General features: G+C 54.4%; 3 protein-coding genes across 5 annotated transcripts; 1 reads left to right on the top strand and 2 right to left on the bottom strand.

The window, feature by feature from the left end:
- The first annotated feature begins 10 nt into the window (after positions 1–10).
- LOC118451991 (ras-related and estrogen-regulated growth inhibitor-like protein) lies at positions 11–3,843 on the top strand. The gene is given in 6 exon segments (XM_035891463.1): positions 11–992; positions 994–1,041; positions 1,043–1,181; positions 1,616–1,669; positions 2,113–2,189; positions 2,722–3,843. Coding segments are annotated over 6 exon segments (804 nt in total). The 5' UTR covers positions 11–932; the 3' UTR covers positions 3,148–3,843.
- Positions 3,844–4,656: 813 nt separating this feature from the next.
- PLIN1 (perilipin 1) lies at positions 4,657–11,015 on the bottom strand. 3 transcript variants are annotated; one of them, XM_009635872.2, is made up of 9 exons: positions 10,955–11,015; positions 10,233–10,291; positions 8,649–8,847; positions 8,418–8,500; positions 7,795–8,047; positions 7,394–7,620; positions 6,696–6,848; positions 5,969–6,202; positions 4,657–5,450 (listed from the first exon to the last, which is right to left on the bottom strand). In XM_009635872.2, exons 2-9 carry the CDS (start codon positions 10,275–10,277, stop codon positions 5,079–5,081), a joined length of 1,566 nt encoding a protein of 521 aa, XP_009634167.1. In that variant the 5' UTR covers positions 10,278–10,291; positions 10,955–11,015; the 3' UTR covers positions 4,657–5,078. The 3 variants fall into 3 exon arrangements, with proteins under 3 accessions (XP_009634167.1, XP_035747361.1, XP_035747360.1); XM_035891468.1 differs by lacking the exons at positions 8,649–8,847; positions 10,955–11,015 and having other exon boundaries at positions 8,418–8,504; positions 10,233–10,622; XM_035891467.1 differs by lacking the exons at positions 8,649–8,847; positions 10,955–11,015 and having other exon boundaries at positions 10,233–10,622.
- Positions 11,016–14,527: 3,512 nt separating this feature from the next.
- Positions 14,528–19,287, bottom strand: PEX11A (peroxisomal biogenesis factor 11 alpha; the record flags this gene model as incomplete). Its single annotated transcript, XM_035891457.1, has 2 exons — positions 14,528–17,555; positions 19,119–19,287. Coding segments are annotated over 2 exons (735 nt in total), but the record flags the coding sequence as incomplete, so codon positions are not given.
- Between the last annotated feature and the right edge of the window lie 13 nt (positions 19,288–19,300).

Below are 19,300 nucleotides of genomic sequence, written 5' to 3'. Positions count from 1 at the left end.
TCCATCGCTCCGGAGACGCTCCATCATTCACAGGCGCTCCATCACTCTGGAGGTGCTCCATCATTCACAGGAGCTCCATCGCTCCGGGGACACTCCATCATTCACAGGCACTCCATCGCTCCAGAGGTGCCCCATCATTCACAGGCGCTCCATCGCTCTGGAGGTGCCCCATCATTCTCAGGCGCTCCATTGCTCCGGAGGTGCTCCATCATTCACAGGCGCTCCATCGCTCCGGAGGTGCCCCATCATTCACAGGCGCTCCATCGCTCCGGAGATGCTCCAGCACTCATGAGGCAACCCTTCAGCGCTCGTGACATGCAAGGCAACTCTTCAGTGCTCGTGACACACTCCATCGCTCATGAGATGGCGCTCCGTTGTTTGTGAGATGCTGCACCACTTGTGAAACAATGCTCCACTCAAGCTTGTGAGATGCTCCAGCACTTGTGACACAGCGCTTCAGCTCTCATAACGTGCTCCATTGTTTGTGAGCCAGCACTGCACCGCTTGTGAAGCAATGCTCCACCGCTTGTGAGATGCTCCGGCACTCATGAGACAACACTCCATCACTCGCGAGGTGCTCCATCACTTGCCAGATGCTCCACCACTCATGAAACAACGCTCCGCCACTTGCGAGATGCTCCACCACTCCTCGCAGGCATTCCCACGATCACCGTGGGGAAGGGACAAGGGGCTACGTGGCCCTGCCGAGGGATGACGTGCTTGAGGTGCAGGCGTGGGCAGCCCCCCGGGATGCCGTTTGCGGAGCAGCTGGTGCAGACAGACGGTGCTTCCTGGCCGCCTGCTGCACCGGGGGATGGCAGGGCGGGCTCTGGGCACTGATATATGTTTAGGACGATCTGAGCGATAACAAAGTTTTTCATCTGGCTGCCTGCAGCTCCCGCTGCACCGCCCCTGCGGCTGCGGGGAGGGGTATGGCCCTCGCAGGTCCCCTGGGTGCCGTGGGAAGCGCTGGCTCCTCAGCTGTGCAGAGAGGAGTCGCAGACGCCGCTGGGACCGCTGGCGAGGCACGGTTGCACTCAGCATGGGGCTCCGGCTCCCGCTGCGCCGGAGCGCCAGCTTCACCCCTGACCACCCTGCCCTCATGGAGATGCCCGGCCCCACCACCCTGAAGATGGAAGCAAACGTCCTCGTTATGGGAGCAGACAACGTGGGGAAATCAGGTAAGAACTGACCGTGAGCTGGAAGCAGGGGGTTCCCAGGCAGAGAGACCCATTTCTTGCCCCCAAAGAAGGCTGAAAACTGCAGCAGTGTCTGGAGAACAAGCTAGAGAGGGGGACCCCGTGGAGCAAGCTGGAGAGATGGGGCTGAGCTTTCAGGTGTGGTGGGGATTCGAGGCGGGGAAGCTGAGCGCAGCCTGGCAGGCAGCGGGCGAGCGACAGGGGAAGGTATTTTCCGCTGAGCTGCAGTTTGCTGATGCTCTGGTTCGTGCTGTGCCTCTGCTCTGCTCGCAGACCTGCCGAGGGCTGGAAAACTGGGGATTGTTCCTGCTCGCAGGATTTTACAGGGGGATGGTGCCTGACTCTGCTCTGTATTTAAAAGGGAAAATCCTTCAGGCTTAGGGTTATTGTGATGATTCTTTTTCTCCCCTCTGCAGCTCTGACTGTGCGTTTCCTCACCCGGCGCTTTATTGGGGAGTACGGAGACATGGGTGAGTGCCAGGCCAGGGCCAGGCTGGTTCCTGTTAGGGACTGGGGTCAGGAGGTGAGCCTGCTTCTGCCTGTGGGATTTCATTGCTTCCCATCCTCTCCTGCCTTTCTCCAGAGCCTTTGCCTGCTCCTAGAGGCCTCAGTTGTTCAGTGACCCATCTCTTTGTTCCACAACTGCTTCTCTGGGGTGCAAAAGGTCCTGGTGGCACCAGTGTGGCTGGACTGAACGCTGGGGTGGAGGCAGGCTGGGGTGGTCGTGGCCCTGAAGGCCACCATGCTCCACGTGGTTGTTGCTGGACAAAAAGAGCCCCCAGACCTTGCCTTGGAGAGCACAGTCTCCCAGGGTGGCTGTGACAGGCTTGTCCCCAGGAGGAGAAGGCCTGGGTTGAGGGAGCTGTCTCTTGGGTCTGTGAAGATGATAATTTTTATTCTCATTTTTTGGCAGAATTTATCTATAGCCACAACCTGACCGTGGACGGCCGAGAGATTCTCTTCCACATCTGGGATGTCCCCAATTCCCAGGTGAGAGGGCTCCTCTCCCATTGCTTATTTTCATCCCGGGGAGAAAAAAACCCCTCTATTAAAAGTTACACGGCAGGGAGCCATAGGTACAGGCAAAACTCTCATGCCAGATGGTTTGTAGGCAACTAAACCCTTCTTGCCTGCAGAGCACAGGGCAGCAGCGTTGCTGGTAGCCCATGGTCCTCTGACTGAGGATGTTGGGGCTAAAGCACTGATGTTATCAGCCCGGATTGTGCACAGGACTGTGCTGACAAAGTGGCAGTGCCGCTCTGAGGTCCCTAGGCTGTTATCACCTACAGCCTGCAGTGCTTGCCAGCTGGGTGATGAGGTGAGGACAGCAATGCTGAAGCCCAAATCGTGTCCCCTTGGTGAGGTCTGCCAGGCCCTGCTCTGTGTTTCTTGGTACTCCTCTTTCTCTCTGCTCATTAGCTGCTCCGGTCCCAACAGGCTCTGGATCTCCATGCCCTGTGCTAACAGGCAGGCATGGAGGGAAGGAGCCGAGTAAAGAAACCTTCCTTTTCTCTTTCCCCAGGAGCAGGCAGAGGAGGGCTCCTCAGAGGAGAAGCGAATCCAGTGGGCAGACAGCTTTGTCCTAGTCTACAGCATCTGTGACCGTGCCAGCTTCAATATCTTACCCCTCAAAATCCAGTTCATCAAGGCGGCCAAGGAGGGGCAGAGCCAGGAGAAGGTGCCCATCGTCATTGTGGGCAACAAACGTGACCTGCACCACCAACGGGTGGTGTCCAGTGAGGAGGGTCGGCTCCTGGCCCTCTCTTTAGATTGTGGTTTCTACGAGGTCTCTGCAGCTGAGGCTTATCACGGGGCCCTCATGGTCTTCCATGGGCTGGCCGAACGCATCCCTGACACCAAACTGGCACTGAAAAAGGGTACGGGGATCCGTGGCATCGTCAAGACCATGTCAGCTGTGTTTGCCCGTAAGCGAACGGATTCGCTCTGAGATATATCCTGGGTGTTGCTTCTCTCCACACTGCCAGCTGGACTGAGCCTCCTCCCTGGGTGCCCATGGAGATGGTGTGTGCTTCCATAAGTACGGTGGGTTCCTTGCTGCCCTCCTAACCTCAGGGTCTGGGTCTCCTGCCATACATGGCCACTGCAGCTGAGGACTGTAGTGCCTTCCTCTGCTCCCTCCTGTAGAGCTCTTGGCTCTGTGGTGGAACAGGTAGCGGGGCAAGGTCTCTACTCTTTGCTATAGAAGACTTTTAGGTGCCTCCCGCTTTCTCCTTCCGTCCTCTAATGCTGGAAACCACCAGGTGATCTTGCCACTGCTCCAGGCAGCATCATCCCCAGCGCCTTCGGTGGGAGCTGCCCGGGCTGTCAGTGAGCAGGGAGGGCACGCTGCTTCTGCATGGCCACCCAGCTCAGTGTCACTCCCTCCTACCGTGTTTAATGCTCATCGGGGTCCTCTCTGGTAACCCTGGAGCACCCACGAGCTGGTAATGTGGGGGTTTCTCCACCAGGGAGCACCAGCAGTTCCCATGTGTGCATCACCGTGTCCGAGTGTCCCAGAGCCTGTGGCACCCACTGGCCCCCGAGGACCTCGGTTAGGTCCCCATCCCACCCACTTTGCTTTTGAGCCATCCTGCTTGCGCTCCTCTCTCCCGCAGCCTTTCAGCGACAGTAGCAGTTTCCCCTGTGCAAGCACCGTATGGGCTGTGCCTGGGAAAAACCAGGCACGTGGCTCGTTCCCAGGATGGGGAATCGTACCATGCACCTTCCCAGGCTGCTCCTTCTGTAAGGCTGACTGTCCCTGGGGAGGAAGGGAGGTGGGGAAAGGGGTCTCCACGCTCATCGCCGAACCCTCCTGCTGCTGGGAGGTTTTTTCCCTGCCTCTCCCCAAAGCCTTCCTCGGTGTGCCTGGGAAAGCAGCGTGTTGGGTTTGTGTGTGCAGTACGGACAGTGATTGCTCTCCTCTGTTCTGGAAATGCAATAAATCGTCTTTGGCAGGAAGCCCCCAGCTCCTCATGGCTGTGAATTTGTACTCGGGGCATGGGAAGACACACGTACTGTGCTGAGTCCGAACCCCCAGCATCCCCGCAGCAGCAGCTCAAGGATGAGTTTCCCATACCTGCTCCCTTGGCCCTGGGCTGGGTGTCTTGCCCTGTGCTGCCCCCTCATTTTGGTGTCTCGCTCCTGTAAAGCAGCCAAGCGGATGGGGTGAGCAGCAGGTCAGGAAGGTTTATTATTGCAGTGGATACAACAAGGTGTTGCGGGAAGCCAGGCAGTCCTGCGGGAAAGAGGGGCTCCAGGAGCTCCACCTGTTCTCACCGGTCTTCCTGACCCCACCGTCCATCCCGCCATCAGCTGGGGGTGGATGCCCAGGGCTTTCCGACTCATGAGTCCTGCTGGTCGGTGGGGACCTTCAGCTCCTCCATGGAGGAGCAATCTGTGGCCAGGGATGGGTCCTGTGAGGTGGCATGGAGGGAGGAAGGATGGGGAACGAGGCTTGCTGTGGTGATGTTTGATGGCTCTGCTGTCCTCCCTCTGTCTCAGCACTGTTCTCAATGCATAGCCCATCTAAGTCCATGCTGTCTGCTCATCAGTGACCAGGGTGGCCCAGTGCCAGGCCTGGCTGGTCCCTTTTTCTCTTTTCTGGTCTCACAACTCTTTCTGCATCTCCTTTGCCTCTCTGGTCCCCTCTGGTCTCACCTCCCCTACCTTCTCCTTCCACCAACAGAGCTTTTGGCTGCCTTTATTCCCCCATCCTGGCCCCAATGCACTCCAGAAGGAGAAGACATCCCATGGCATGTCTACCACTTTGAGCTCCTGTCCCGGTGCAGGGGTGCATGTGGGCGGTTGGTGGGGGCCCAGGCAAAGCGTGCTGGGGGGCAATTAGAGGGAGGCCGGGATGCGCTTGTCCTCCCCACTGGCTCAGTCCTTCTTGAAGGCAGGGCTGTAGAGGTTGGTGTAGTAAGCCCGGCTGTACATAGCCTCGGGACTAAAGCGGTAGGAGCCCTCGCTCACCCGCCTGTTGTAGGGCGCGAAGGCGGATTTCCGCGGGAGGGGGCACTCGGGCTCGAAGGCAGGGCTGCGGTAGAGGTTGTGCCGCAGAAAGAGGGGGTCCTCAAGCCCCAGGAAGGAGAGGGGGTGATGGCCGCGGTACAGTCGCCAGTCACCCCTCAGCTGGGATTTCTCCTCTGCAGAGGGGGCGGCAGGCTTGGCGTCCTCCTCCTTCTGCTCTGTCTCTGGGCTGGTTTTGTTGCCCCCCGCTGCCTCCTCTTCCTTCACCGACTGCCTGCGGAGCTGAGAGATGGGGTGAGCGCCCCGCTGGGCTGCACCTGCCTGTCAGCTCCGCTCTCCCTCTGCTCCACAGCCCCCACCCCTGCAAAACCAGGGGATCCTCGGGACAGGCCAGTTTGCCCCCAGAGGGGTCCCCAGCAGAGAGGAGTGCGTGGCTGCAGCCCCCAAGCAGCTGCGGTGGGGAAATGGTGCCAGGGGAGCAGCGGGATGGGGGGAAGGAGGGGACTCATTCTCAGCCCGAACTTTCACCTTCCCGGGAATTTGTGGTCACACCCTGGCTTGACCATGAACCACGTGAAGGTGCCACCACCAGCTGACTTGCCAGCACTGTGGGGGGGACTCGCTGTCACGGCTTGGGGGATGCTCAGGAGGAGGGTGGGACTGAGGTGTCCCAACAGCACCCCATCTCCCCACTCTGGCACCTCCTGGCACTGCCCAGTGCTATGGGGTGCTCATGGGAGGAAGTTGGGCAAAATGGGTTTTGCTGGAGATGGATGGGACCTGGCTGGGGACAAACTCACCGGCACGTAGCTGTACAGAGTGCCCAGCAGATGCTTGGGGGCACTGACAAGGGTCCCCCCGAGAGCATCCACTGTCTCCATGGCCTTGGACAGCCTGCGGGGGGTGAAGAGGATCAATCCCTCTGCCGCATCCCAGGCCACGGCCGGGACCTTCTTCACGCTGGAGATGCCGGAGGCGCAGGCAGTTTGCAGGTTGTGAGCCACGCTGCCCACCAGCCCAGGGCCATCCCCTGCCTGCCGAGAGAAACCAGCTCAGCCTCTGGCCCCGGCCCCACCAGCCCCTCTGGGCAGGACTGGGGTGGCCCTGGGGTCCCCATCCCCTCCGCAGCTCCAAGCCTCAGTGCTTTTCGTTCACTGCTTCGCAAAAGCCACCGCTGCCCTTTGCAGCAGGACCAGTCCCTGCTCTCCTCCCCGCCAGCTCCCCCCACTCCCAGGCCCCTGGGGACCCCCTGCCCCGGCTGCGCTTCCGCTGCAGGCAGAGGCAAAGGGCAGTGACCCCGACCTGCTGCTTCCCATCCCCGCGTCCCAGCGGAGCCACGGCTGGGGACTGTTCCCAGCCCCGCTGCCAACCCCCCCCTCACCTCCTCCCAGCTGCAGTTCAGGGGTCCGCAGGGATGGGGGCCTGGTCCCCAAGGGCATGGGGGGAACACCCCCCATGCTGGCATGGGCCATGGGCAGGAGGATGCTTTGGGGCGCTCCCGGCTCACTGCCCCCCTTTTTTCCATACCTCCTTGGTGTGGCTGTTGTCTTTCTTCCCCGCCTTCTCCTGCTTCTGCTCCGGCACCTTGCTCTGCCGCCGGCTCAGCCAGCCGGCTGCCATGCTCTGCCCATCACCCTGGACCCGCGGCGCCTCGGGCACGCTCGGCTTGGCCAGGCTGCCCTGGAAGGCAAGCAGAAAGCCACTGCTCGGGGGGGCTGGCAGGTCCCATCCACCCCATCCTGTTTAGCCTGAGGATTTCACGGGGGCCCTGGGGTGCGCAGTGGGCAGAGGGGTTCATTTACTCATGTGAGAAGAAATCCCAAGGGCAGCTGGGAGCTCCGGGATTTTGGCACAGGCCCGGGAAGGGTTCTCACTGCAGTGCTGGGTGGGACAGGAGAGGTGCCTCCTTCTCCCCCTCCTCTCCAGGCCTCGGGGGGCACTTTTTGCTTTAGGGAGGATGTTATGGCAAGGCCATAAATCAATAATATACATTGGGAGCCAGCTAAAAATAACTCATCCTGCTAACACGGGTACAAAGTTGTGTGTGAATGTGCCATGGGAGCTGCTGGCCCCGACTCGTCCCGTTGAGTGGGGAAGCCAGCAGTGCCCACCACTCTGCTCTTGGATGTGCTCCAAGGAGCCTAAAATGTCTCACCCAGAAGCAGAGTCAGCCCAAAAGAGGGCATGGGGGAGCAGGAACCTGGGGGTGGGGGTTTGGCACTCACCAGGATGGGGATCCAGGTGGCCAGCTCCTGCCCTTTGGCTTTGGCGCGCTGGAGGCTTTGGGTGGTTTGCTGGTAAGCACGGTGGGAGACGGTGCTAACCAAGGCACCAATCCGGCCCAGGGTGCTGGGAGCACTGGGAGCACTGGGCACACTGGGAACACTGGGAGCACTGGGCTGCTTCTGGGAGACCTTTACTGCTGACCCACGCTTCTCTTTGGGCTTCTGATCTAAAGGCAGAAGAACACAGACAGAAGAGTGGTGGGGGGTTTACATCTTGGTGGGACAACCCTCCTAGGCAGCCCTGCACCAAAATCCATGTGCACCCCATGAGTGAGGTGCCACCCCACATGCAGCCAGCCCTCCCCAGACACTCTCAGAGGGGATTTGGGCATCAGAACTACCTGTTTCTTCATCCTCCTCTGGCAGCAGGTACTCCATCAGCTTCTCCAGCCCTCCCAGGGCTGTGTCGACCCCCGCGGCTGCCATCTGGCTCACCGAGTTCTTCCTTGTGTACCTTGCTGTTGTTTCGACCGTGCTCTTGGTGGCCTCGTAGCCCTCTGCTGCCAGCTCCATGATCTTATCCACGGAGTTGCCAATGGTGCTTTTGGCACTTTGGAGTGGGGAGGAGATGGTGCCCTTCAGTTCAGATGCGAGCTGCCGGCGGAGAGACGAAGAACAGCCCTGCTGGCATACTCAGGGTGGCATGGGACAGCCAGAGGGACCATGGGGACCCCAGCTGTGGCCATGCTAGTAGAAAGCCCCAAGAGGGGCATAACAGCTCTCTCCAGCCTGGGCTGGAGTTAGCTGACAGGGATGGGACATAGGATGCCGTTGACCTACATTTGGAGTGCCCCAACCATCCCATGGGCTGCAGGAGCACCTGGAGGACTCCTTGCCTGGAGGTGCTGCCCTGTTCCTATCACCCCATCAGGCCATCACCATCCAGAAACAAGACCAGAGGAGACGTGCTGTGGGCTCTGCAGAGGGGCTGGGGGGGTCCCAGATTGTCCTACCTGTGACTTACCTTGTCGACAGGGTACTGGAGGGCAGGGATCTTCTCCTCCAGGTGGTCCAAGCCCCGGCAAGCCAGGTTGTTAGCCACAGCGACTGCCTTGGGCAAAAGCATGGGGGTGGGTTAGTAAGAAAAGCTCCTGAGCTGTGCTAGGGGGTCTCACATGCTAGTGCCAGCGCTGCCCCACCAAGGGAGGCTCTGGTGCCTCCCCCCTGCTGTGTCCCCCCCGGTGGATGGACTCACACTGAGGCTCCAGCCTGCGCACTACGGGCTCCATGCTCCACATGGCCAAGGCACTGGCACCCTGCACACCCCGCTCGTAGACCTCGCACACCGAGGCCATGAGTGGGTGGGCTTCCTTGGTGCTGGTGTAGGTCCTCTGGAGGCTTTCGCAGGTCGAGCTCACCACCGGCAGCTGCAGGACCCTCTGCAGCACGTTCTCCTGCACATGGCAGATGGGCATTGGTTAGCCAAGAGCCATTCCCTGAGGAACGCCCCACTGCCTCCACGCTGGTGGCATTTGGTGTGTTGCAGGGACCACAGAGGACCTCAGCTCATGCTGGAGGAGGGCGGCATTTCTCAAACCCTGTCGAGGGTCTCCCAGCTATGTCACATACAACAGCCATGGACAAGCAGGTTGGCTGCTGCTGCTGCAAGAGCAGGGGCACCACAGGCAGTGTCGGAGAGGTGATGGTCCCCACTTCCCCCAACTCCCAAGCCTGACTGTCCAGGCACTCCCTCTGGCTTTCCACCCTGCTCTGCTGCTTCTTTCATCTGACCCAGCCCTTGGACTAGCAAAGTCCATTCTGCCTATGTGACACCTCTGTCCTGTCTATCCTGCCACAGCTGTGACAGGTAAAGGATATGGACCTCAACACACAGAAAGGGAGAGGAGTGGGTCTGTCCTTGATGGCACAAAGGGCTTTGGTAGGAGCCACTGAAGAAGAGGGCACCCAAGCTCTCCAAGGCAGCAAGGCACTGGTGTCCCCACACCCTACTAGCACGGGCAATGTGGGATGCCAGTATAAACCAGCATAGCCGACGCCTGTGTGTGCTGCCAGTGCCAGGGCACGGCTGGAGCTAGGTCCTCAAAGCTGGGCGAGCAGGATAGACCTGCAGCTCCAACCCTCTGCTCCTGCTCTCACCCACTGCCCACCTGGCGAGGTGAGATAACCGAGTGAGATGCTGCAGGCCCAAGGGAGGAACGGGGCAAACATTGGCTCATCTCAGCAGCCATGAGGCAAGCGCTCTTTGGGTTGCACAGGCCAGAGCAGAAAAAAAAGCTGAGCTTTCCCCTGATCACCAGTGGGCGAGAGGCTGAGTTTGGCTTTATGTCCCACTTGTGACCACTACTGGACTGTGAATCTGCATGTTTGATAAAAGCTGTATTGTTTTGTGCTGTATTGTGCTAATTTTGGCTTGACGCGGAGCCAGCCCTCTCACAAATCCCACAGCTCAGCAGTCCCGGGTGCTCTAACTGTTCAGAGCAGTGCTACATCCATAGCAGCGTGAGGGCGGGAGGTTTGGGGTCCACAGTGGGGACACAGGGGAAGGACAGGCACTGCCAGCAGGCATCGCTGAGGGCTCACATTGCCCAGCTTAACCTTCTTGATTCTGACCTATTTAATTTCAAGCATGCAAAAAGTTTTATCCTTTCCCTTTGATGATGCTCTATATTATTGCAGGTAAAGATCCACATAAAGGTAACAGGGAGACAGGTGGGACAGCATCAGATGTGACTCAGACTCATCTGGCAGAGCCGGTACGAGCTGCCTGGTGCCCTTGGCACACCTTTGCCCTCCCCACTCTCCCTCATCCCACACCCACCTTGGCACTTCCATTCTGCAGAGCCTGATTCTTCTTTGCCGTCATCGCGACGCATCCACCTGCAAAATGAAGTTGGGAGCCGCAGAACCCACTGCGAAGGGAGGGCTGGGCTCAGGCTCCCCTCACTCCTGCACCCGCCCCAAGCATGGTGGGGCCGGGAGCTGGGTTGAGACACGCACCTCCCGTGGGTGCAACGGATGTGGCATTGCCTAACTCCTGACTTTTTACCAGTTAAACTGTAAAACCAATGCCTTCACACAGCCCTCCCCTGCTAGTGTGTCTTAACACCCACAGATGCAGACCCATCAGTTGAGAGGCATCTGGTTTGGAGGAGCTGCAGTACAAGGCAGGATAAAGGGCACCGGCAGAGCTGAAAAGCAAACTCGGAGCAATCAGGCGCGGCGGCCTCCCCACCCGTGGTCAGCACCCCCCCCTCCCACACGTCTGCCCTGCAGCTCTGCCGCTCACCATGCCGGCGCCTGTCCCTGCGCAGCCCCAGCTCAATGAGGGGGGTAAAAGCACCGCAGAACACCCATCTCCACTGCTCCTGGCTGGGTGACACCCGAAAGCACACCTCCAGCTCCCACCCCCGGCACAGACCCCCTTTTCTCAGCAGCAGATGAAATTCAGGAGATTTAGGGAGTGCGGGTGATCCCTGCTCTCAGCCTCCCCAGTCCAGCTGAAGTTGTCCCCGGAGCGCCTGATGAGGACAGGCTACTCACCGAGGGACAGCCCGTCCCCAGCAGAGCAGGAGCAGAGGGTGGTGGCTGTGCCGTCCCTTCGCCCGGGTTGTCTGAGAGCAATGCACGGTACCCTGGCCACTACCACCACCAGGCCCCACCTCCCAGTTGCGCGGGTTTGGGAGCTGGCGGGTTGTGGTGGAAACTGGCCAAGGAGCTCCCTGAAGCCACTGTAATTTGGAACAAAGGATGGGAGAGAATCCCCTTCATCGTCTTCCCTGCAGAGTCCAGAAGCTGTGGCACAGCTGGGATGCACTGAGGTTTAATGCCACTCCACCAAGAGAAGATGGAAAGAAGTCACCTTTGGACCTCATCACCTCAAAAGCAACAGATCATGAGCAGCCAGGGAGAAGGTGAAGAGTCAGGCAGGGTTTGTTATGGACAATGAGGAGAGCGGAAGAGATTAAAACCTTCCTCTATTTCTGTAGCCCCTGTTATCCCCTGTGGTGGACCAGGATCTATCCTGTTGGGAAACACAACACAGACCAAGAACACAGTTTCTCCCCAGGAGAGCAGAACAGGGGGACACATCCTGCACAAAACAGTCTAGTTTGGGCAGGTCTGCAATTTCTAAAAGAATCCACCGAGGATTTTGGCAAGGAGGCTTTTAGCTGAGGGTCAGGGAAGACATCGCATTAGGAAAGCTCTAGGCATTTGGAGTAGACAGAAATGGAGGAAAAAAATCAGATTGGAAGTGATCTCTGGAAATTATCTCACCCAGCTCTTGCTCAAAGCAGGGCTACCCTCAAAGCTAGATCAGGCTGCTCAAGGTCTCATGCTCTCCAACGACAAGATTCCCACCTCTCTGGGGCCCAGCTCCAGTGCTAACCCCACTCATGATAAACCATTTTTTCCTTATGTCTAACTGGAATTTCCACTGTTGCAATTTCTGCCCGCCACCTCTTATCCTTGCTCTGTGCACCTCTGAGCAGAGTTTGTGCTCCAGTCTGAGCTGGTATGGCATGCGCTCCATGCCCCTAAATGCCTTATCCTCCTAACGATCATCAAGATGTCTCCTGTGCCAGTGGGGCCACAACAGGACACGGTTCCCCAAACGTAGCCTCTTGAATACTGCATGGAGAGGAATGACGGCTCCCCTTGCCGCACCAGTGATGCTCTCTCTCGCTCCTGCTGCTCTTTCGCAGCCAGCCTGCCTTGCCGCCTGGGAGACACCCTGCCAACTCACATCATAGCTAATCCGTTTGCGGTATTGATGGAAAAGAGAGAAGATGCCACCTGTATGAAGCTGAGATGGGTTTTGGTTATTGATGAAGGACGAGCTGCACTGAAGAAACGAGGACAGCATGGTGGAAAGAGGACAAATGCCGGAGGACAAAGCAATAACCTGAGGGGACCAGTGCAGATGGGAGAACCAGGCAGCCTGCGGACACGAGGCTGCTGCGTGTCCTGGACCACCAGTGCAAGGCAGGGAGACCCTTGGTGTGCGGCTGCGCAGCATCCCTGTGCAGGACACAAAGGTGTGTGCCTGCATGGCCCCCCGCTCCTGGCTGCGCTGCCCGTACGTGGAGGTGGGAGGCTTCCCAGGGATGTGGGAAAGCCACACATGGGAGGAAAATACCCCCTTTCCTCCCAAAGAGCCTGGAGTTTGCTTGCAGCCCAGGGCTCTGTGAAGCTCGCAGGCCTGCCGTGCTGGCGGGGTAGGGAGGCATCTGGACATCCTGGGCTGCCTCCAGCTCGGCGGCGGGGTGAATCGCTGCTCTCCAGACAGCAGGACAAAGGGCAGCTCAAACGTTTGCTCTCTTGGCACCGAGTCATTTTCCAGCCCCGTTGGCCTTGCTAAAAGTGCAGGGGGCATGCCAACCTTCTCTCTGCCTTGGCTGGAGTTGGGATCAACAGGCAGCACAGCCTTTGCCCTGCTGACGCCTTCGCTCATCCCCTCCCCTTCCTCCAGGGGCTGTGCCAGCCCCCAGCTCTGCAGTGCAAAGGTACCACCACCTCCCCCCCGCCGCTCCACCCCACGCCAGAATTACTGCCTGTGTTTCTGCTGGCAACACTGAGAGCTCGCCGGATCAGCTGCGTGCAGGCAAGCAGAGTTTTACAGCCATTAATATACCACGGTGAGGGGATGAGCTAGATCCCCAAAGACCTGCCAGACATCTTTAGACTTCGGTCTGTGAGGGGGCTGGAGAGGTAACTAATTTATTTACATGCCCTCTGGCAGGATCAGCACGCCCTAAACCACTGCTGGCAGATGACTGTCCAGTTTCTTTTAAAGTACTGCCTTCCTGGGCAACCCATTTTACTTACAGTTCAAAAACCACTCACCTGTGTGACTTAATTCTTTGTATTCCTTTGCTGCAATATAAAGCTATTACCTCCTGGATGGATTCAGAGACCAAGTTACTGCCTTCCTCTTGGCAGTCAACCTTTCAGACGCTTGAAGAGTTCTCACACCCTCCCCCAGTCACCTTTCCTCTGCAGAACCAGTTCATTTAGTCCCTCCCCGGAGATGTTGGTTTTCAGACCTTTGATCATTCTTGCCGCTCACCTCGGAATCCCAAATGGCTCATGCATTTCTTGAAATATCAAGCCAAGCATGGTGTTATCATTAGGAAGGCCTTGTCTGTAAGCAGAGTGGAAGATTACTTTGCACATCTCACAGCCTGCTCTCCCGTCAACTGTTCCCATTATGCGACGTGTATGAGACCAGTAATTCAGAAGGAAACTCTTGCTAAAACGTTGCTGAATGCGATGCTTTATACATTGTTCAGTAAGTGACATTTTGGAGCTTCCAAGTTCGCAAAGCTCTTTCTGCAGGGGATAGGAGCTAACAGTAAGTTCAGTTTTAATGGTCATCCCAGCTCCGTCCCTCCCTGTCTCAGTGGGAGACGTTACCCTTCACTCCCTGCCCTGAACAGGCATTTGTTGTTAAACAGCTGCAGCGATTTGTCCTATGATGCTAAGACCCATCCAAATGAAAGGCTGTTTATAGGATACTAAAATGCAGGTGTACCCGTTCCTTTCACCGCACCTGTGCCTACAACGGGCAGAAGGCTCCAGCTCTCTCCCCCAGTTCTCAAGGGCAACTGATGGCAATTAAATGTCATTTAGCTTCAGGGCACGTCACGTGCAGTTTTACCAGGTACCCATAGATGTACTTCATGTTTTTGCAACTGAAATGGACTCATTCGTCCATGAGTCTGATGAATCTGGCTGCCACCTTGCTACTGTGAAAGGACAGCTCTATAACCCAAGAGCAAATACAGGCAATGTCTCCTTAACAGTATTGTCCTTCATAAAATTCAGAGATGGGAGGGAGGATTCCTCCTTTGGCAGCTCTTTTCCCCACCCTTTAAGTCACACACAGACACGGTGTCACGCTCATTGCAGTTTATTGCTTGTGTTCAAACAGCTGTCCTTATTCCAACTGCTGTATTAGAAACAGATACCAAAAAAAAGGCACTAAAAGGATTTTCACCATTTGACCATGATTCTATGGCTTCAGTCACATTATGTTCAGCTACATTAGCTGGAGAGCAGGCAGCCAGTATTAGTGCTTAACATCCAGTAAAGAGTTACTCCTGTATGCTCCAACCCACATCATGTAGAATGGGACAGGTAAGGCTGAGACAGGCTGAAAATTCACTGCCCCAACTCCCAGGTTAAGTCTGTACTTGCTAATCTACGCCAGTCCCTACAGGAGAAACATCACGGCTTTGCAGAGTGTTTGCCTCGCACAAGGGACGAAACCACCCTTCTCCCTCGGCAGGGCACAGGGAGGTGTAGCTGGCTAGGGCCCACGTCGCTATGTCAGTCCTTTCCCCTTTACCTACAAATTACAAGGGAAAAAGAGGAATCAGTTTCCAAACCAGTGAAAGAAATATTTTGTATCCAAGAGCTCCCCTGAGAGGAATTCAAAACACATTTTTGTTTGACAATGAAATTCTGTAGACAAAGGGTGGCCAAGCCTCTGCTGCCAGATCATCAAGACTCCTCTTCCTTCCTTCCAGGGATTGCTACACAGAGGGAAAATGATCAAACCTGACCAAGAGAGGGATGGGCCCTGCATTGCCAGGAGCTCAAAGGCAAATGGAGTAAGGAAACAAAAAAATTCCGTTGTTAAAAAGGAGAGGAAGCCCTTGAAGACAACATACCCCATACATAGTGCTCCATTATGGTCTGAACTGCCACCATGCTCTACTTTTAATGGTATTCAGTTCCATACTAAAAAGAAGAGCTGCTGCAGGCCACATTTGGTCTTCAAGCACACTTAATTATCCCGCCCAGCAACCTCTTTTTTTCAAACACTTTATTGGCAGGCTAACATTTTAGATTCAAACTGGAAGTAATTCCAAGCCTGACCACAATGACTTAAGGTAAATGGGGGCACTGCCTACTCAATTCCACAGCCTTCTCCTTTTAATAAAGGAGACCAGCACCTTTTAATTTCTGTTTTCAGACAGCATCAGAAATCATAAGAGAGTACCTTGGTCCAGGTTAGAGTCGTCTCTGTTCACATCTGACAGATTAAACAAGGAGTCCTTGCACCAGGAAGTAGCAGAACACATAGGCCTAACTCTGATGAAGAAAAATGATAATTTTATCTCCTATATAACATGCAATTATTTCTCAGATGGTGTCAGAACTGGTACTCTGCAAAGTCAGGAGCAACAAAGACTGAATGCCATATAACTGTTAGACAGCTTGACATAGCATTTCTTCCTTAACCTAGATTACACTGCCAGGCAATCATTCCCAGCAAGGTAAATGATGAGCAATAATGCAGTTGCAGGGCAAACATAAGGCATTTTCAAATGGTAGAACCCATTCAACCAGTGAGGGAACACACAAGAAATCTTGTGGTCATGAGAGGGAAGGATAGGGAGGACCAGACAGGAAAATCTAAACCATGAATGCCCAAATCCAGTAATAAGCTTTTCTTCTCACAGGCGATTCTGACATCGTCAAGACCGATGCCATTTCCTTCTCTCTGGGACCTTACACAACTAGAAACACACCCTCGCAATTTTTCTGACTCAATGAGCTCCTCTCTCCTTAACTGCAGGTTCCAAAGCTCCTCATTAAACTGGAATTTTTCACATAAAATTAAAACAGCAAAACAAGCTCCTTATCACAATATGATTAATGGAAAATTGTTGCACTTGGAATAACAAGAGTTTGGGAGTTAAGGTGCATGTGTAATGGGAAATTTAGTGCTTATGAGTGGTTCCAGATTCACAGCTTTGGAAACCCAGTTCCCTACAAATCACAGCATCATCAGCACTCAGACAAGCTTTTCCCACACACTGTCCTTCACCAAAACCCTCAGCCATGGCCTACTGGAGAAGTCAGACTCGGTTGCCAGTGGTTCTTGGCTCACATTATTGAAGGAAAAGAAGAAAGTGCTGATTTCCTGAGACACAAGTTGGCACTCAGTAGACTACAGATCCAGTGTCACCAGTGCATGCTACACAGAGATCATGGGAAGGTCAGGTCATACCACTCTTCAGTTACCATCAGACTGCATTGAAACCACTGCGTACAGAGAACAGGATCCACCAACCCAAACCCATCAGAACACTCGTACCTGACTTAAGACGCTTTAACCGCAGCTCCTAACTTGTCTGAGCCCACTACAGAAAATCTGACTGTAGGAACCTTTGATTGCTGAATTCTAGCTTTCCAGTGTAAACACCATCAGTTAGGAGTCATATACCTCTTACAGTTGTCTATGCAGCTATTTCACAGCCCTGTATTAAAATATAGCAACATCAGTATTTCCTTATCGAGCAGCCATGTTCCAAGTCTTGTTTCTGTTTGTGAAATATTACTCTGCCTTCTCCCATCTCCAATCCATCAGGGAGAGTGTCATAGCACCAAACTCATCTGCAAAGACTCAGGGAAGGAAAAAGGGTAGAATTCACTTGTTCAGAGGACAAAATTAATCTTGAGGTTACTGTGGGACATGTTCATTTTGAAAGTGCCACATGGAGGATAAAAACCTATCGGAGGATCAAAGCTGTTGGCTCGCTGCATGCTGTGCAGCTCCTTCTATGTCACTGTTTCAGCTTCAGATGTGGACTTGATAATGTGAGGATCCCCACCAGGGATGAGAGGATGCCACAGAAACCAATCACGCCTGGGTTGGTCTTGTAGATCCCTAATGTATCCAAAGGACCTGAGAGATCACAGAGATTCTTCACCAAGTCCAGCAGCAAAGGAGGATGTTTTTTCAGTATTTGAAACACCAGGAGGAGAAAACTGTGCAAATCATTGTATTTCGCACAGTTTAGTTCCTGACTATGTTTGTCCTGGAAGGAATTATTCTTTGTCTTTTCTTCCTGTACAGCTTGTTCCAGCCTCCAGGAGATCTCATACCAGTCCCTGGCTAGATTCATCAGGAGTGAGAAGTAGTAACACTTGGTAGCCCAATTCCGCCACTTCAGCTGATCGATGTCAGGTTGGAACCCAATACTCTTCAACCACAGGACCGCATCGCAGATGAAGTAGAGGGCACGGGTCAGGTTGGAGGCTGTAAGGCAGACGCGAGGAACCACATCTGGCAGCTGTGTAGTTCTCCTGGCTGCTACCAAGGCGTGTACCATGTTGCCCAGTCTGAACACTGCAAGAAACCCCACAAAGGTTAGCATGGCAGTCTTCACTGCAGAGACACAGCCCTACCCAGGACAGCTCAGCATGTCACTGTCCACATGTGCTTTTAAAAAACTTAGTGGGCTTTGGGCATTTGTGTGCTTAAGCATTTTCTTCTCACAGCATGAGGTGTTAGTATTAGCGAGGAAAGGGGTGTAAACATCTCAGTTCTGCCCTGCACCAGCCCAGGACCTACACACAAATTTTGTCAATAGCCAGGACTTGCAGTCTTCTCCTGCTGCTCTGTTCTCAGTGCCTGGGTGCCCTCTGGACCAATATCACCCACAGCTCTGAATGAGTCGGTCTCAGCAAAAAGTGACACAAACAGAGCCTCCAATTTCATCTGTACGCTGCACTGTATTTCACCTAACTCTGTGCACAGGAGATGTTACTGCACTAATCCCGTTGCAACCATGAGCTGCATCTTTCCTAAGCTTCTGTGAAAGCTGGTGATTCACACGCCGAGCACACTGAGACTAAAGTCCCTCCTCAGCCATGAATTTGTGCCTGCAAACAGGAACAGTGTATTCGATTGCAAGCTATAATATATGGCAAGCCTGATTTCATCTGCTGCACAGTTTAGGTTTCACCTCGTGAATATTAATACAATATTATGCAAAATACTTTTCAGAACCTGCTGCACTGTCACAGTGACAGATGTTGGCAGCAACCAAGCTTAGTGGAGCTGCAAGAGTCCTGAATTTAGGCCTGATGTCTATTAGAGATTTGTTTAGCAGAAGCAAGAGAATTACAGCTATGCTGATAAACCAGCTGGCGTCTCCGCTAGGAATTACCATGCTCTGGAGCTAAATGGAGTAATAAAACAAATCCATGGTAACACGTTAAATTAGAATATTTGCCTCATATATTGGAGTTGTTCCAGGATTGAACAATTGGTAAGTAGGTGCAAGATCAACCTGAAAGCAAGCAATACAACCACAGCAACAGCGTAACCATAATGGATGCAACTGTGACAAAGAATGAAGCAATGCATATGGTTAGACTATGAGAAAAGTAAGGAAGGGCGTATGATTTAGTAGAGTAAAAATGCTGAAGAAAATTAATATGCGAAGTAGGATATAAAAAGCCATATTGAGGGATAGTTCTTCAGAGGTGATTTTATCGGGATGATGATCTTTAACGTTAGGCCATCTCAACCCATTACGTGGAAGGACTAACAAGAGCGCAGTAAGCCAGCCTTGCATCGTAACTCAACGGTCTGTCCTTGAACAGAGATGACACCTTGATCTCTGCAGCAATAGCTGACTGTTACTTACTTCTAGTTGTCCCAGCGATAATTCACATTGCTTAATTGGAGAGGAGGCTGGGGACATTTATTAAATGTCTATTTGGCCCTATCTAGCCTGGCAAGCCAAGGCAGGGATAAGTTCTACTGACAACTTTGTGAATATACTCAAAGAGCATTGCTTTGTGGCTCAGGATAAGTCAACTACAGAAGACGCAAGGCCGGGAACTGTTTTGCTGGAAGGAGCAAGTGAAGAAGGACTTATCCCCCTAGACACCAGGTACTTACTTTTCCGGCCAGAGCTCATGCTAGATTCCAACTGCTTGAGTTTCATTACCAGCTTCTCTGTATCAGCCTTACGCTCTATTAAATAGCTAAGCAACATGCATGTGTACTGAATGGCTCTGGAATGGAAAAAACGAGGAAAACGGTACACAGGTGAAACACGGACGATCCACAGGAATGGCAGC

Source organism: Egretta garzetta, unplaced genomic scaffold (genome assembly GCF_000687185.1).
Source record: "Egretta garzetta isolate BGI_Z169 unplaced genomic scaffold, ASM68718v1 scaffold203, whole genome shotgun sequence".
Taxonomy (NCBI): domain Eukaryota; kingdom Metazoa; phylum Chordata; class Aves; order Pelecaniformes; family Ardeidae; genus Egretta; species Egretta garzetta.
This window is presented reverse-complemented; position numbering and strand designations above follow the sequence as displayed.

Bases quoted from the DNA above. Each gene is read 5' to 3' on its own strand.
- PLIN1 (XM_009635872.2), bottom strand. From the start codon at position 10,277: ATGACGGCAAAGAAGAATCAGGCTCTGCAGAATGGAAGTGCCAAG. The intron at 8,848-10,232 runs GTGGGTGTGGGA...TGCCATGTGCAG, and splicing joins TGCAGAATGGAAGTGCCAAG to GAGAACGTGCTGCAGAGGGT. The intron at 8,048-8,417 runs GTAAGTCACAGG...CTCCGCCGGCAG, and splicing joins TCCAGTACCCTGTCGACAAG to CTCGCATCTGAACTGAAGGG.